Below are 15,284 nucleotides of genomic sequence, written 5' to 3'. Positions count from 1 at the left end.
CCACTGCTGCGTCTCCCGTCCTCACCCCTTCCCGGTCCCCAGGTCTTTGACAACGACATCTCCTACATTGAGGGGGGCACGGCCAGCGGGTTCTTCACTGTTGAGGACACTCAGTACATCACCAGGTACCGCTGGGGCCAGCGGCTGGGGGGGATGTGTGGGGCAGGCAGTGCCCCACATCCCGCCATGGCTGTTTCTCCTCCAGGCTGTACCGTGTCTATGGGAAGAAGAACGTCAAGCTGGAGCCGGTGGCACTGAAAGGGACATCGCTGGACCCTCGGTGAGCAGGTCCCTGTGGAGGGACTTGGTGCTGGGATAACACCCAGAGCATCATAGCTGCAGCTCTGGGGTGGAAATTGGCCATTTCAGCACTTTCCTCCAAGGATGTGGGTCCAAACCCTGCTCCACAGGGACCCCCATGGTGGGAGGATGCTGATGGACCCCACTCTCTCCCAGTTAGCCTCATCTCTGCATCCTCCAGGTTCGTCTTCCTCCTGGACCACGGCCTCAACCTCTTCGTGTGGCGCGGGGCCCAGGCCACGCTGAGCAGCACCACCAAGGCCAGGTAGGGCTGGTTATGGGGCTGGGAGTGCAGGAGCCCCCCCACTCCCCATCTCACCCGTTCCCCCCACAGGCTCTTTGCTGAGAAGATCAACAAGAACGAGCGGAAGGGCAAGGCGGAGATCACGCTGCTCACACAGGGCCAGGAGACCCCCGACTTCTGGGAAGCACTTGGGGGGCAGCCTGAGGAGATCCGGCCCTGTGTCCCCGATGACTTCCAGCCCCACAAGCCCAAGCTGTACAAGGTGAGGAGCTGCTGTCCGTGGGGCTGTTGGTGTCCCCAGGACCCTGCAGCACTCCTCACCCATGTCCCTATCCCTCTCCATAGGTTGGCCTGGGTCTGGGCTACCTGGAGCTGCCCCAGATCAACTACAAGCTCTCAGTGGAGCACAAGAAGAGGCTGAAGGCTGATCTGATGCCGGAGATGCGCCTGGTAGGATGGGTTCTCCCAGTCTGACCAGTGGGACTGGTTTCATGCCCCCTCTGCCTCCAGCAGTGCCCCGGGAGGGGCAGGTTCAGCTAGCAGCGCCTGCGTGGGGATGCTCTGCTCTTCCTGGCTGGGTTTGTGGGATCAAGCAGGGTGTTCTCCAGGCAGGGAATCCCATGGAGGCCTCACCCCCCCCCCCCTTATTCCCTGCGGTGCCCTCAGCTCCAGAGCCTGCTGGACACCAAGAGCGTGTACATCCTGGACTGCTGGTCCGACGTCTTCATCTGGATCGGGAGGAAGTCCCCACGGTTGGTGCGGGCGGCGGCGCTGAAGCTGAGCCAAGAGCTGTGCGGGATGCTGCACCGGCCCAAGCACGCCATGGTCACCAGGAACCTGGAGGGCACCGAGTGCCAGGTAGGGTGACAGTGATGGGGTGGGCTCCTCGGATGGGGTGCCGGGTGCCAAAAGGGCGCTGTGGGTGCGTTACCTCCTCTGTTTAGGTGTTCAAGTCCAAGTTCAAGAACTGGGATGATGTCCTGCGCGTGGATTACACCCGCAACGCTGAGTCGGTGCTGCAGGAGGGCGGTCTCGCTGGGAAGGTCCGTAAGGATGCTGAGAAGAAGGATCAGATGAAGGCAGACCTCACGGCGCTCTTCCTGCCCCGACAGCCACCCATGCCCCTGAGCGAGGTAGGGCTGGGGACCATCCCCTGCATGTCCCGTTCCCCCTCCCCGTTGTGCTGGGCTGATGGAGGGACTGATGGAGCCCATGGGGCCACAGGCAGAGCAGCTGATGGAGGAATGGAATGAGGACCTGGATGGAATGGAGGGCTTCGTGCTGGAGGGCAAGAAATTCGCTCGTCTGCCCGAGGAGGAGTTTGGCCACTTCCATACCCACGACTGCTACGTCTTCCTCTGCAGGTGACACCCGGCTTGTCCCCATTATGGGACTGCTGGACCCACATCTCCCTGCCCAGACCCCCGACCTGCCCCATCCCTCACATCACCACCTATTCCTGCCCTCAGGTACTGGGTACCGGTGGAGTACGAGGAGGAGGAGGAGAAGAAGAAGAAGAAGGGAGAAGGCAAAGGGGAGGAGGATGGGGAGGAGGAAGAGGAGGACAGGCAGCCGGAGGAAGACTTCCAGTGCATCGTCTACTTCTGGCAGGGCCGGGAGGCCTCCAACATGGGCTGGCTCACCTTCACCTTCAGCCTGCAGAAGAAGTTCGAGAGCCTCTTCCCCGGCAAGCTGGAGGTGATGCTGCTACGGGCAGAGGGGTGCAGCTGGGGCTCGGGGCTGTGTTTCGGGGGTGCCCACGTCCCTGCTGACACCCACCCCTTGTGCAGGTCGTGCGCATGACCCAGCAGCAGGAGAACCCCAAGTTCCTGTCGCACTTCAAGAGGAGGTTCCTCATCCACCGGGGCAAGAGGAAGGACAGGGCCAGCCCGCCCCAGCCCAGCCTCTACCACATCCGCACCAACGGTGGGGCCCTCTGCACCAGGTCAGCCTTGCTGAGGGGGGGTGCTGCTCCGGGATGGAGCACCCATGGGTGCCGATGGGCACAACGGCCTCAACTCTCGCTCACTGCACCCCATGGGTTCCTTTCCTAGGTGCATCCAGATCAACACAGACGCCGGGCTGCTCAATTCGGAGTTCTGCTTCATCCTCAAGGTATTGCCCATGGAGGAGCATCCTCAGGGATGCTCGGCTGCTTGCCCTCCTCCCTGTTTGGGTATCCCTGACTCTGTGTTCCCCCAGGTGCCCTTTGAGAGCACAGACAACCAGGGCATCGTCTATACCTGGGTGGGAAGGGCAGCTGACCCTGACGAGGCCAAATTGGCCGAGGACATCATGAACCACATGTTTGATGACTCCTACAGCAAGCAGGTGAGCGGTGGCAGTAAAGGGGGCTTGGTGCCAGCTTTTACCTGGGTGGCAACAGCCACTGGGGCAGGGGACGGCAACGCTCAGCCCCGTGTCTGTCCTTGCAGGTGATCAATGAGGGAGAAGAGCCTGAAAACTTCTTCTGGGTGGGCATCGGGAGCCAGAAGCCTTATGATGAAGATGCTGAATATATGAAGCACTCCCGGCTCTTCAGGTGGGTCCCGGTGCAGGAGGGGCTGCCAAGGGCTCAGTGCTCCCAAAGTAGCCAGGGCATGGCTCCTGTGACAAGGAAACCCCTCTCCCGGCTTTGTCCATCCTCCAGCTGAATCAGAGCTGCTCCATCACATCCCTCCCTTCTGCCTGAGCCGAGTCCTTACGAACTCCTGCCTTTGATGCTCTCCCATCCGGCTCTCCCCGCAGGTGCTCCAACGAGAAGGGATATTTCTCCGTGTCAGAGAAGTGCTCGGATTTCTGCCAGGATGACCTGGCTGACGACGACATCATGCTGCTGGACAACGGGCGCGAGGTGATGTGGGGCTCTTCGGGGCTGGGTCCATGGCTCCATCGGCTGATCCCGGCTCCATGTCCTTGTCACAGTCTTCCAGTACCTCAAGGGGCTGCAGGAAACCTGGAGAGGGGCTTGGGACAAGGGCCTATAGGGACAGGCCGTGGGGAATGGCTTTAACCTGCCAGAGGGGAGACTAAGATGAGCTCTTAGGCAGAAGCTCTTCCCTGTGGATGGGGCTTGGAGCAAGCTGCTCCAGTGGAAGGTGTCCCTGCTTGGAGCTGGATGAGCTTTAAGGTCCCTTCCAACCCAAACCATTCCATGCTTCCTTTCCCACAGGTCTACATGTGGGTGGGCACCCAGACCAGCCAGGTGGAGATCAAGCTGAGCCTCAAAGCGTGCCAGGTAAGGCTTGCTCATGCTGTGGCCAGGGGGGAAGCATTTGGGCATCTCCATCCCATGGGGCTCTGGTCCGGCCCCAGAGGTGGGTGAGAGACCCCCATGGCTGTGCTGTGCCCCAGGTCTACATCCAGCACATGCGCTCCAAGGACCCCGCGCATCCCCGCAAGCTCCGGCTGGTGCGGAAGGGCAACGAGCCCTGGCCCTTCACCCGCTGCTTCCATGCCTGGAGCGTCTTCCGCAAGCCCCCAGCCTAAGGACCCCTTCTGTCCCGTTCCCCCCTCCCTTCTCGCAGCACCGGGCCCAGCTCAGCCCCTTCCTGAGGGCTGGATGGGGCAGCGTGGGTCTGCGTTACGGATCAGTGCCGAGGGTGGTACCCAGGTTTGGGTGGGAGGATGCTTTGCTTTAGCACTGGCACAGCCCTTTGGTGTCACATCAATAAATGCTGCACTTCTCACCCCAAGACTGTGCCCATCTCACTCCCAAGGGGGGTCCTCACCCCATTGATCCCTGTGGTTCAGGGGGTCCTATCACCCCCCCCGACACCCCCCCCCAGCTCCCTGCAGCCTGGGCAGTTGATATTAAATGCTTTATTTTCAATATTAAAAACCAGTATTTTTAATAACTAAACAATGCTAAATTCATCTTACCAAAAAAAAACAAACAGAAGGATGAGGTGTGGGGGGGGTTCTACCAAGGACGCTACAGCCCCGACAGAGCCTTCCCGGCCCCCCCCCAGCCACACATGTACCGCAAGAGAGCCTTTGGGGGGGGGGTCCAAAATGCCCCCACATCCCCTAAAGGAGAGGGGAAGTACCAGGCTGAGCCCTGGAGCCACATAGGGACAGGCGCTATGGACCAGAGCCAGCATCACCGCAGCCCCCTGTGAGGATGAGGCCGGGCTGGGCAGCCCAGGGGGGGATTTGGCACAGTGAGACCCCTGGGTTGGGGCAGAAGGGGTTGGGGTACCCCCGTATTCCATCCGTATCCCCCCCCTCCCAGCACCAGCATGGACCAGGAGCCGGTGTGTTCCCGCAGCGCCGTCCCATCCCAACCCCACCCGTGGCAGGAATTAGTGTCAAAGGAGCAGCAGGCACCGAGCCCAACCTGGAGAATAGCCCTTGGAGAAGCCACTAAGAGAAAAAGGCCACCTGTGACCCCCCCCCCCCCCCAGCACCCCAGGCTGCTTAAGCCTTCCAGTGCCCACCTTGGAGCAATGGGGTCCACACTGGGAGCCCCTGGGAACGGGGTGTCCCATGGAGCCTGCTGCAGGCTGAGGATGGGGCTGTAAACTGCAGGGAGCCGGGCATGTAAACACAGACCAGGGGATGGGAGGGCCCTGCCCGGGGGCTCCCGGCCCCCCACTTTCCCAATGGACCAAAACCAGGGGATGAGGGGGGGTGTCCACAAGCCCCAGCCCTCCCCGTGAAGCCGGGGAAGCAGCAGCATCCCCCCGGGAAGGGGGCTCTGGAGCCATGGAGCGTGTACAAAAAGGAACGGGATCTCCCCTGCTGCCCCAGGGAAGAGTCCTGTGCACCACGGAGCCCGGAGGGGACCGGGACCGGGGCCGGGCAGAGGGGGAGCGGGTGGGTGTTAGAGAAGAGACGAGTCTACGTTACATGGGGAGGGGGCTCGGGGGGGTCCAGTCGAGTCACACATCCCGGGAATCCGAGCACTGAGATGGGTCAGGGAGGCTGGCGCTGCCTGCGGGGGACACAGCCCTTGAGAAGGGGATGGAGGTGCATCCCCCGGGGGGTGCTGCCCGCCCCTGCTCCCCCTTTAGGGATCACAGCCCCGTTATGAGGGATGGGGGTCCCAGCCACGGTGTGGGACCACCAGCCCCGCACTCACCTCACTTGATGAGGATCCCCGTGGGCCGGGCCTCGTCCTCGCTGGCGTTCCTCAGGTTCCTCTCCACTTCCTCTGAGGATCTGGGGGTAAAGCAGGGTGAGAGGCAGCCTGTGGGCCAGCAGCACTGGTGGCAGCACCACGGGCACCGGTTACACCGTTCCCATCCTACTCACGCCAGGAAATCCTTCACTTCCTCCACGGTGATGTCCCCGGTGGTGTCCAGCGGGTTCTCCATGCTGCTGTTGGGGGAGTCGATGGAGCTGGGCGAGAAGGCGGCCGGGTGCTCCTCAGGGGACCCTTTGGGGACACGGGGATGGGAGGGTTGGCAGCCAGGACACGGGGTCAGGGCCATAGGGACACGGTGTGCACGGCAGGGAGATGGGGAGGACGCGGTGTGCACGGTGGGGACAGCGTCATCACTCACGGTCACTGTTGGTGGGGGAGCGCGGTCCCTCGGGGCTGCGCGGGACGTGGGTACCGTTGGCTTGCGGCAGCTTCGGCGTTGCCATCGAGCTGTTGCTGGAAGGCAAGGCAGGGAGAAGTTACTGCGGGAGCCGGTGCCATGGCATGAGGGGTACAGGGATGCTGGGATACGTCCTACCTGAGGCACGAGGTGTCCTGGAGCCGGGCGACCTCCAGCCGGCACAGCGGCTCCGTCACGTTCCTGGCGCTCAGCGAGAAGCGCTCGAACTCGGATGGTGAGATCAGGTAGAAACCTGGAGCAGGGAACACCAAAGAGCCTCAGGAACACCCCCGCGGGACGCAGCAGGAGACCACGTCCCACCCGCAACACAGACATCGGCCCCGGTGCGGCGCCGGCGCCCTCACCCTGCCCGTGCTTGGTGAAGACGCAGGAGGCGATGCCGCTGATGTCCTCCTTGCGGATGCAGCCGTAGTGGACCTGCGGCCGGAGGCTGGGCACGGTGAAGATGTGGATGTCGCCCAGGTTGGTGAGGCAGGCCAGGCAGTTCTCCAGCCGCTCCTCGGAGCTGGCGCTCGCCAGGCTCACCAGGGCCACCTTCCGCACCCGGCACCCTTCGTGGGCCGTCAGCTTGAACTTGGTCTTGGCGCTCACTTTGGGCAGGGTGAACACCTGCAGGGTGAGAGGAGACAGGGGCCTGAGCAGCCTCCCATTGAGGAAGCCCTCAGCTAAGGGCAGCGTCACCCCCATAAGGACAAGAACAGGGGTGCCCCAGGACCCGGTCACCTCCATCCCCATCCCTAGGGACACCCAGACAGGCCACGGGACACGTTATGGGTGCTGGTGCCCGCGCTCACCTTGAACTGCTCCTCAGAGGAGATGAGCATGGAGTGGCTCCCCTGCATGTCAGGAGCCTTGGCCAGGTCCCTCGAGACCTCATAGGGCTCAGGCAGGGGGTTCCCCCTCCCGTCCAGCACCGCGATGGCCACCACGGGCGCACGGTGCATGAGCTGGATCTCCTTCCCCAGCACCGCCTCCACCGCCCGCTCCGAGAACTTCTCCTGCGACGGCACCTCCAGGGCGTAGGCAAACACCGAGCCCGAGTTGGTCCCTGCCCACATCGTGGGGCCATGGTGGGCAGCTGCGGGATGGGAGCAGCATCAGAGCCCCCCTTCCCCATAGCCAGACCCACAGCTCCATGGAGGAAGTGGGGGGGGGTTCCAAGGCCCGGGGACCCTCACCGTCTCGGAGGAAGGTGTCAGCGAAGTAAAGGCACCGCACGACCCCGGAGAGGGAGTCATCGGCGGAGCGCGGCTCGATGCGGCGCTGCACCGGCGTCATCTCCACCTCGGGGGGCCCTGCCTGCTCCGCCAGCTGAGCATTGGCCTCTTGGACCTGCCGAGGCGATGCAGGCGTCAGCCCCTGCCCCACGGCGATGCGGAGCAGCCGTGATGGTCCCCGCTCCCCTCCAGACCCACCTTGCTGGAGGGGCTGCCGGTGCTGAGCCTCTTCTTGCCCGACACCCGGCTCTTGCGGATGCGGCGGAACGACTGCCGCAGGGACTTCTTGAGGGACTTCACGCGGGACAGGGGCCCCTCCATGGCCAAGGAGTCGTTGGGGTGCAGCGTACACCTGCGGGCACCCACGCTGCTCAGCACCCAAATCATCACCCTAAGGGGGTCCCCAGCACCGTGATGTCCCCCCCCCATACCTGGCCAGGACGGGGTTGCGGCGGTAATAGTCGAAGAGCCCGAAGCCGTGGCTGGTGCCGAAGGCCACGAGGTTCCACTCGGAGTGGAGGGTGACGGCGGTGACGGCGGCGGGGGGCACGCACTGCACCAGGACGCTGGGCTGGAAGCCAGGGGCGAAGGGCAAGGGGCCGTTCCTTGGGGCCAGCCGGTCGTGGCCCTTCCAAGTGAAGCCCTCGCGGTCCTGCAGCAGGTCCACGGTGGCCACGCTCACGGCGTGCTCCGACTTCTCGTCGCTCAGCTCCATCACCAGCACCTGCAGGGGACGCACGATGAACCCCCTGCCCTATGACGGCCTCCCTGCTGCAAGGCAGGGGCTAAACCCCACGGGTAGGAGCCCTTCATGGAGGGGCTGCAGGGCCTGTGGGGGGGTGCCCTACCTGCCCCGCTGTCCCAGCCACCACCATCTTGGCCGTGTACTTGCACAGAGCAATCTTCTGCACCCCCAGGCGTGGGTCGTCACTGTAGGGATCAAAGCAGCCCACCTACGGCAGGAAAGGAGGGACTGTGGGGCTGGGCACCTTGATACCGCTATGGGGCAGCCCCCACCAGTGCACCCCAATGTCTGTCCCCCCACACCAGCTGCTGGGTACCGGCTGCAGTGCATGGGCTGCTCTGGGCACGATGCCTGCGACACGTCTGTCCCAATGTGTCGTGTTCCCCCCGCCCAGCCCCGCACTGGGGCAGACCCACAAGGCAGGGCACGTGGAACAAGCATCCCTTGTTGTCCCCACGGGCAGTCACACAGCAGCTGCGCCCCGAGATGAAGGGACACGTCCCCGGTGCGATGCCGGGATGGCTCCATCCTCTCTATGGGCTTGTGTGCCCCTGCACTGCGGGGCTGGGGGGGGGCAGAGGAGGGTGCTGGGGTGCTCACCTTGCGGAAGGGCGGCCACTCCTCCTCGCCCGCCTGGTTGAGGCTGTCGTTGTGCTCGCAGTCGGTCTGGAAGATGCTGGCGGTGCCCAGCTTGTAGAGGGGCTTCAGGGAGACCCCTGAAGCATCCCAGAACCGCACCGTGCCGTCCTCGTGCCTGGAAACGGGGTGTGGGGGGGGGCACGGGGAGGCCCCAGTTAGCGCAGGGCCCTGACATCTGCCTGCTAACAAGGGCTGCCTGTGTGCCGGCAGATGGGGGGGTAAGGGGGGGCAGAGGGTGACACACTCCTGCCCAGCCATCAATGAGCGATGGGGCAGCTGAGTGAGATGGGGCAGCTCAACCCACCCCAGTCCCACACTGCAGGAATGGGGTGAGGATGTCCGCCCCCCCCGTCCGCCCCCCTTTTCTCCTCTAAGGGTACATTTGGGGTTTCCCAAGCCCCCCCTCCCCACTGCCAGGCCACTCACCCCGTGAGGAGAAGCCCCCTTTGCGTAGGCTCCTGCGCCAGGTTCTTCCCCCCATCAATGGGCCAAGCCTGCAGGGAGAGATGGGAGGGATGGAGCCCATGAGCCCATCCCGTGGGGCTCGGGCATCCCAGCATCCCCACCACTCACCGCAGAGGAGAGCCGGGGGCTCTGCTGCTCGCCGGCACTGATGATCCTCTCCCAAAGCTTGAGGGGCACGTTGGAGACGTGGCAGGAGCAGGTGATGGCGGAGGAGTGGAGCGGCGCCAGGTACGGGGCAGGGATGGTCGGCCAGCCCGGGGTCTGCAGGTCGATGGCCACCAGCTCTTCCTCCACCAGCACCACGAGGGCACGGGGATTCTCAAAGCCTGGGGAGGGCACAGACGGTCCCTGCTAATGAAGACCCCCCCCACACACACACACCCCTTTATCACCCATTCAAGGCCACCCCATCAGGACCTACCTCCCTCGGGCACCTCGGGGCTGTGCACGGTGAAGAAGTCGATGACACGGGAGGTGAAGTCGAGCGTGGCCAGGGTCTGGCCCTGCAGCACGCTCACACAGTGCCGGTCCCCATAGCTGGCCCGCGGCATCCCCCCGCTGAAGATGATGAAGGGGTTCCTGGGGTGGGGTGGGGGGGATGAAGCAGCACCCATCAGACCCTGCAGGACGTCCTACCCGCATCCCCCCGTGCCCATCACCAGGGGCAGGCTGTGCCCTAGGGACGTACCCCGACTCGCAGGTCCGCCACAGGATTTTGCTGATGGCTTTGCAAGGGAATGGACCTGAAATGAATCATTGAATCCGTGAGCTTGGAGAAAAACCTGCACATCATTGAGCCCAACGGAGACCCCAGCACTAAAGCCACCGCTAACCCATGGCACTGAGGCCTCGTCTCCACAGAGTGTGAGCACTTGCAGGGACGGTGACTGCAGCCCTGCCCTGGGCAGCCTGTTCCAATGCCTGAGCACCCTCTGGGGCAGGAATTGTTCCTCAGCTCCATCTAAACCTGCCCTGGTGCAGCTTGAGGCCGTTTCCTCTTGTCCCATCCCTTGTTCCCTGGGAGCAGAGCCCAGCCCCTCCTGGCTCCATCCTCCTCTCAGGCACTTGTAGGGAGCAATCAGGTCCCCCCTGAGCCTTCTCTTCTCCAGAGTGAACCCCCCAGGTCCCTCAGCCCTTCCCCATCACACCTGTGCTCCAGCACCTCAATGTCTCTCCTGCAGTGAAGGGACCAGAACTGAGCACAGGACTCGAGGTGCAGCCTCACCAGTGCCCAGCACAGGGGCATTATCCCTGCCCTGGCCCTGCTGCCGCACTGGTGCTGATCCAGGCCAGGATGCTGGGGGCTTCCTGGCTGCCTGGGCACAAGGTGCCCGTGGTCAGCTGTCATTCACCAACACACCCAGCTCCTTTTCCATGAGCAGCTTCCAACCACTCTGCCCCAAGCCTGCAGCATTGCCTGGGGTTGTTGTGACCAAGCGCAGGACCCGGCACTTTGCCTTGTGGAACCTCATCCCATCGGCCACAACCCATGGATCCAGCCTGTCCAGATCCCTCTGCAGAGCCTCCTGCCCTCCAACAGATAAAGATCCCAGCCCTGAGCTGCAGCAGCAACACCAGGACAGGACCATCAGCCCCCAAGCCCCCCTTAATCTCCCCTATTAACCCCATACCATAGGGGATGGTGGACATGACGGGCTGCTGGCTCTTCTGTCCGGCACCACTCACGGCCCACACCATGTACCCCCCATCACTGTGGGAGCTGACGATGCTCTTCCCGCTCTGCTCCCAAGCCAGGCTCTCCAACTGCTGCAGGGGCACACAGAGGATGCTCAGCACCCAGGATGGGGGCACACACACACAAGGCAATGTCGTCCCCCCCCCTCTTTAACCCCTTGCCACCTCCAGTACCTGGTTCCCAAGGAAGAGGTGCTGGACCACACGTGTGCTCTGCTCCCAAAGCACCACCAGCCCCCGGCTGTACCCGATGAGGAGCCGGCCGCTGTCGCGCGGATGCTCCTGGATGGACTCCACCGGTCCCAGCGCCTTCCCGCAGCGATACTCATCGGGCACACTGCATGGAGGGGACACAACGGGGGTCAGGGGGTGCTGGGAGCCATGGGGAGGGGGTGCAGGGGGTGCGGGGCTCACCTCTGCAGGACCTCATCCGGGAAGAGGGTTTTGTCCTCCAGCAGCACCAGCGTGGGCAGGGCGAGGAAATACACGGCACCACCCTCGGTACCCAGGCAGGCCACTGCACAGGAGGATGCGGGCAGGACCACTGTCACCCGGGTGATGCCAGGAGAGCACCTATAGAGAGGAATGGGGGGGAGTTGTGTCAGCCCTATTATAGGGGAGCAGCAGAGACCCCAAACCTCCTCTTCCTCAGCGCTGCATCCCCATCAGCCCCGGAAGGACAGGGAGAACCTCGGCACCAAAGCAACCAGAGCCGTTATCAGCCCTGTGCCCTGCCAGCGCCTATAGAGAGCTCAAGGCTGCGTTATCCCATCCCGGCAGGGATCAGAGGAGCATCCAGCAGATAAACCAGCGCCACTGAGGGGACCTTGGGAGCTCCCCCGCGCCATTCCCAGCCAGCAGCAGGATTGCTCCCGGCCGCAGCTCCGTGGGGGAGCGACTGGAAACACCCCCCCACACACACACAAGCAAGCACTCGGTGCTATCGGACCCTGGGCGTCCCGGGAGGCCGAAGCTGTGGGTCTCTTCCAGGTGGGAGCATCCATCCTTCTGGCACACCTCCCAGAGGTGCAGCGTGTTGTCATCCAGCAGGGACAGGAGCCAGCCCTGGTGGGGACACACACACACACACACACAATGACAATGGGGTGGGATGAGGGACAAGGGGAGCTGCCCCCCCCCCCCCCGGGACCCCCAAACACACACGCATCCCTACCTGGCCAGGGAGGAAGTGCAGCTGGGTGACAGTGGCTGTCTCCTTGTGCAAGCCCGTCAGCTCCACGCCTGGCGCGCCATATCTGGGGGGGCCGTTAAAGGAACAACGAGGGTAGAGCCCCCCCACCCCTTAAATGAACCCACAGACCCCTAAATTACACACACACACACACACACAAAGGCCACTGCTCTATCAGCAGTCATCCCAGATGCTGGAGCCAGCTTTGGCACCACCATAGAATCCCAGAATGGGTTGGGTTGGAAGGGACCTTAAAGCTCATCCAGTCCCAACCTCCTGCCACGGGCAGGGACCCCTTCCACTGGAGCAGGTTGCTCCAAGCCCCTGTGTCCAACCTGGCCTTGAGCACTGCCGGGGATGGGGCAGCCACAGCTTCTCTGGGCACCCTCACAAGGAAGAACTTCTTTAGATCTAACCTGAATTCCCCCCGTTTAACCTTAAACCCATCACCCATTCCCCTACGGCTCCAGCCCCTGCTGCATCCTCCCTCTCCGGCATCCAAACCATCCCTGTTTGGGATGCCCCGGAACGCCTCCGACCGGAACGCCGCGGGTCAGGATGCGGCCGGCACGCGGCCGCCGTGGGTGTGCGAGGGCCAGGCCGGCTCCTGCCCTTCACCACTCCCTTGTTCCGGAGCAGAGGCGCCGGCAGCAGCCCCGGCGCAGGGTGGGGATCGGCATGCGCTGGCACGGCCTCACTCACCAGACTGGTCCCGGCTCCTCTGCCGGCGACGCCGCTCAGCAGGAACCGGGGCAGGACCCACACGGTGCTCCCCGGCATCCCATAGCAGTGCTTTGCCCCATCCCGGTGCCACCGGTGCGTTGCACTGCTGCGTCTCGGCATGCCGCAGACAGAGGGGCATCGCTTCTTGCTGCCCCCCATTTCCCCCCCCAACCCCGGCACAAGGAACCAGCCACAGCGGTCCTGCCTGGACCAACAGGCAGGAGCTGTCTGGCAGCATCAAAGGATGTGGGGAGACCACGGTGCACAGGGCTCTGGATGCTGCAAGGATGGGGGATACCATCCTAAATCGTGCCATAGGAGCACCGGTGACACCGGCTCACTGCAACGAGTGCCCAAGCCCCAGGAGATGCCCCAGGCAGTGGAAACCCCTTGTCTGCAGCTGGATCCACCCATCCCAGCTCGGGGAAGCACCCATGGGTGCCCCCACTAACCAGTAGCACCAGTCAGGCCAGCTCCGGCACTGCCTCGCCTGGCCCCGGGAGCCTCCAGAAGCATCTTCCCTGCTCATTGCAGGGGGGCTGGATCAGTCGATGACCATTGAAGGTCCTTTCCAACCCAACCCAGTCCACGATCCTGGTGGCAACCAGAGCGGGGCCGGGTGCTCACCGGCAGGAGAACCCCAAACCCACCCCACGGAGGATGCTCCGTGCACCACAGCGCGTTCGCGGTCCACGGAGGGGTTCAACACCACAGGCAGGGCTGGATCCGGCGCTCCAGAGCCGAGCATCCGAGCGGAGCACCCGGCGACATCGCGGCCGGGCTGGCACCGGCAGCGCAAACCCCCCCCTTCCCCACGCCATCTTTGTGCTGGGGATGGGGCAGTGAAGACGATGCCCCCCCCCCTCAACGCTGACCCTGCTGCAGGCGCAGCCGTACCCCCCCCCCCCCACCCCGCATTCCAGCGGCGCGGGGCCCCCGAGCGCGGCCGCATCCAGCCTGGGCCTGGCCGCCGGCCAGCGCCGCTCTGAGGCTCCTGCACGCCGCCGGCAACAAAGCCCAGCCGGGCCCCGCGTCCTCCTCTGTGTGTGTGTGTGTGTGTGTGTTCCCCCCCCAACACCACCCCGGGACTGGGATCAGTGCCCATCGCTGCCCCTCACCCCGGCGCCAGGCCGGCCAGAGGCCCTGCTGCCCCCATGGATGGATGGGAGCCCGATGGGATAACAGCGGGATGCACCCCCACCAGAGCATGGGATGCCAGCCGGGATGCTGAGCGCCGTGGTTCCCACGCTGGTTTGGGCATTGGGAAGTGTGTGTGTGTAGGGGGGGGGTCCTACAGTCACCCCCTCGCTGCCGGATGGATGGGCAAGCAGCACGGCCGTGTCTCCGGTGGGATGGGAAGGGCTGGGGGGGGGGGTCCTTACCTCCTGCCCTCCGGGGGGGGAAAGGATACAGCTTCACAGCTCCAGCCTTGGTGCCGATGGCCATCACACGCAGGACAGGGTCGTAGGCCAAGGCGCTGGGCTGGCTGGGGAAGCCGTGCTCCACCGTCTGCCGGGGGGAACGGGCAGGTCAGAGCCAGGACATCCACCCCAAACTCCCCCCCTCTCACCCCACGGCCAGAGCTTCACCCCGGGATGGAGGGCCGTGAGGATGCTGCCTCGTCAAGGTGCCACCAACGCGGTCCTTAGGGAGGGGGACGTCACTGCTCACCCAGTTCCCACCTGATACCCCCAAACCCAGCCAAACCAAGGGCTGGGGTCGATCCGAGCCTGCACCCAGTGGGCAAGGGACCCCCACTCTAACCCCATACCCAAGGCGCGGAAGCCCTAGGAGGAAGTGGGATCCAGCTCATCCTCACCACAACATCCCTGGGGGTCCACGGTGCCGGGTGGCAGAACCAGGCAAGCAAGACCCACCGGTGCCAGGGATGTCCCTGCTGGAGCCGTGTGCCCACAGGCACCTTCCCAAGGAAGTCCTGGCCATCCATGGCATGCCTGGGCACGCCGGCCGGGAGGCGCCTGGCGATGGGGGGACACAGGGGACACCCTAAGGTGAGGGCATCGGTGACGGGGGGGAGAAGCAGCCCCGAGGGCAGCTTGGCTGAGCAGCGACAGCGCGATGGGATGATAGGGAGGGCGCCGGAGCCAGCCTGGCCGGATCCTGACCTGATCCCTTTGTCTGGGGCAGCTTTTTGCACCCGCTGGCACAGCCACCGTCACCTCCTGGCTCCCATTCCCCTCCATAGGGACACCTTTAGGAGCGTGGCAACATCCCTGTTCCATCCAGAGGGTCCCAGTGTGGCTCGGGGGGGGGGGGGGGCCGAGTTAGTGGGTGCTTGTGGGTCTATGTGGCAGCGTCACCCCAAATCCCATCGGGATGCGTGCTGCACCGGAGGATGACGGCAGGAGCAGGGATGCTTTAGGCTGGACACCACCACGACAACGACAGCGAAGCCCCACAGCGCTGCCCTCCCTGCAGCTCCATCCCCACGGGGGACCCGCTGGCAGCCCCCCATCCACAGCCCTTCCTCCCAGGC

General features: G+C 64.2%; 2 protein-coding genes across 3 annotated transcripts in view; one reads left to right on the top strand and one right to left on the bottom strand.

Annotated features, from left to right (window-relative positions):
* FLII (FLII actin remodeling protein) overlaps positions 1-15,284 on the top strand; it is a 167,263-nt gene that overhangs the window by 5,761 nt on the left and 146,218 nt on the right. Inside the window, exons 15-30 of one of the 2 annotated variants that reach the window (XM_062618985.1) lie at positions 43-125; positions 206-280; positions 482-565; positions 635-806; positions 890-994; positions 1,211-1,402; positions 1,489-1,677; positions 1,769-1,908; positions 2,014-2,242; positions 2,335-2,489; positions 2,599-2,659; positions 2,747-2,875; positions 2,980-3,086; positions 3,293-3,398; positions 3,717-3,782; positions 3,899-4,061. In XM_062618985.1, coding sequence (XP_062474969.1) covers positions 43-125; positions 206-280; positions 482-565; positions 635-806; positions 890-994; positions 1,211-1,402; positions 1,489-1,677; positions 1,769-1,908; positions 2,014-2,242; positions 2,335-2,489; positions 2,599-2,659; positions 2,747-2,875; positions 2,980-3,086; positions 3,293-3,398; positions 3,717-3,782; positions 3,899-4,033 — 2,028 coding nt within the window. In that variant the 3' untranslated portion in view covers positions 4,034-4,061. Of the gene's footprint in view, positions 1-42; positions 126-205; positions 281-481; positions 566-634; positions 807-889; positions 995-1,210; positions 1,403-1,488; positions 1,678-1,768; positions 1,909-2,013; positions 2,243-2,334; positions 2,490-2,598; positions 2,660-2,746; positions 2,876-2,979; positions 3,087-3,292; positions 3,399-3,716; positions 3,783-3,898; positions 4,410-15,284 lie in introns of those variants that run through there. The other variant, XM_062618984.1, reaches the window with a different exon arrangement.
* LLGL1 (LLGL scribble cell polarity complex component 1) lies at positions 4,352-14,302 on the bottom strand. The gene is made up of 22 exons (XM_062618989.1): positions 14,199-14,302; positions 12,047-12,128; positions 11,822-11,937; positions 11,287-11,445; positions 11,047-11,209; positions 10,809-10,944; positions 9,866-9,920; positions 9,599-9,756; positions 9,286-9,503; positions 9,139-9,206; positions 8,674-8,827; positions 8,177-8,281; positions 7,760-8,052; positions 7,527-7,680; positions 7,290-7,443; positions 6,906-7,189; positions 6,456-6,720; positions 6,229-6,343; positions 6,052-6,146; positions 5,801-5,924; positions 5,628-5,707; positions 4,352-5,497 (listed from the first exon to the last, which is right to left on the bottom strand). Exons 1-21 carry the CDS (start codon positions 14,231-14,233, stop codon positions 5,629-5,631), a joined length of 3,012 nt encoding a protein of 1,003 aa, XP_062474973.1. The 5' UTR covers positions 14,234-14,302; the 3' UTR covers positions 4,352-5,497; position 5,628.

This window comes from Pezoporus occidentalis, unplaced genomic scaffold, assembly GCF_034315485.1.
Source record: "Pezoporus occidentalis ecotype Australia unplaced genomic scaffold, CSIRO_AGI_Poc_V1 ctg208, whole genome shotgun sequence".
NCBI classification, from domain to species: Eukaryota; Metazoa; Chordata; class Aves; order Psittaciformes; family Psittacidae; genus Pezoporus; species Pezoporus occidentalis.
This window is presented reverse-complemented; position numbering and strand designations above follow the sequence as displayed.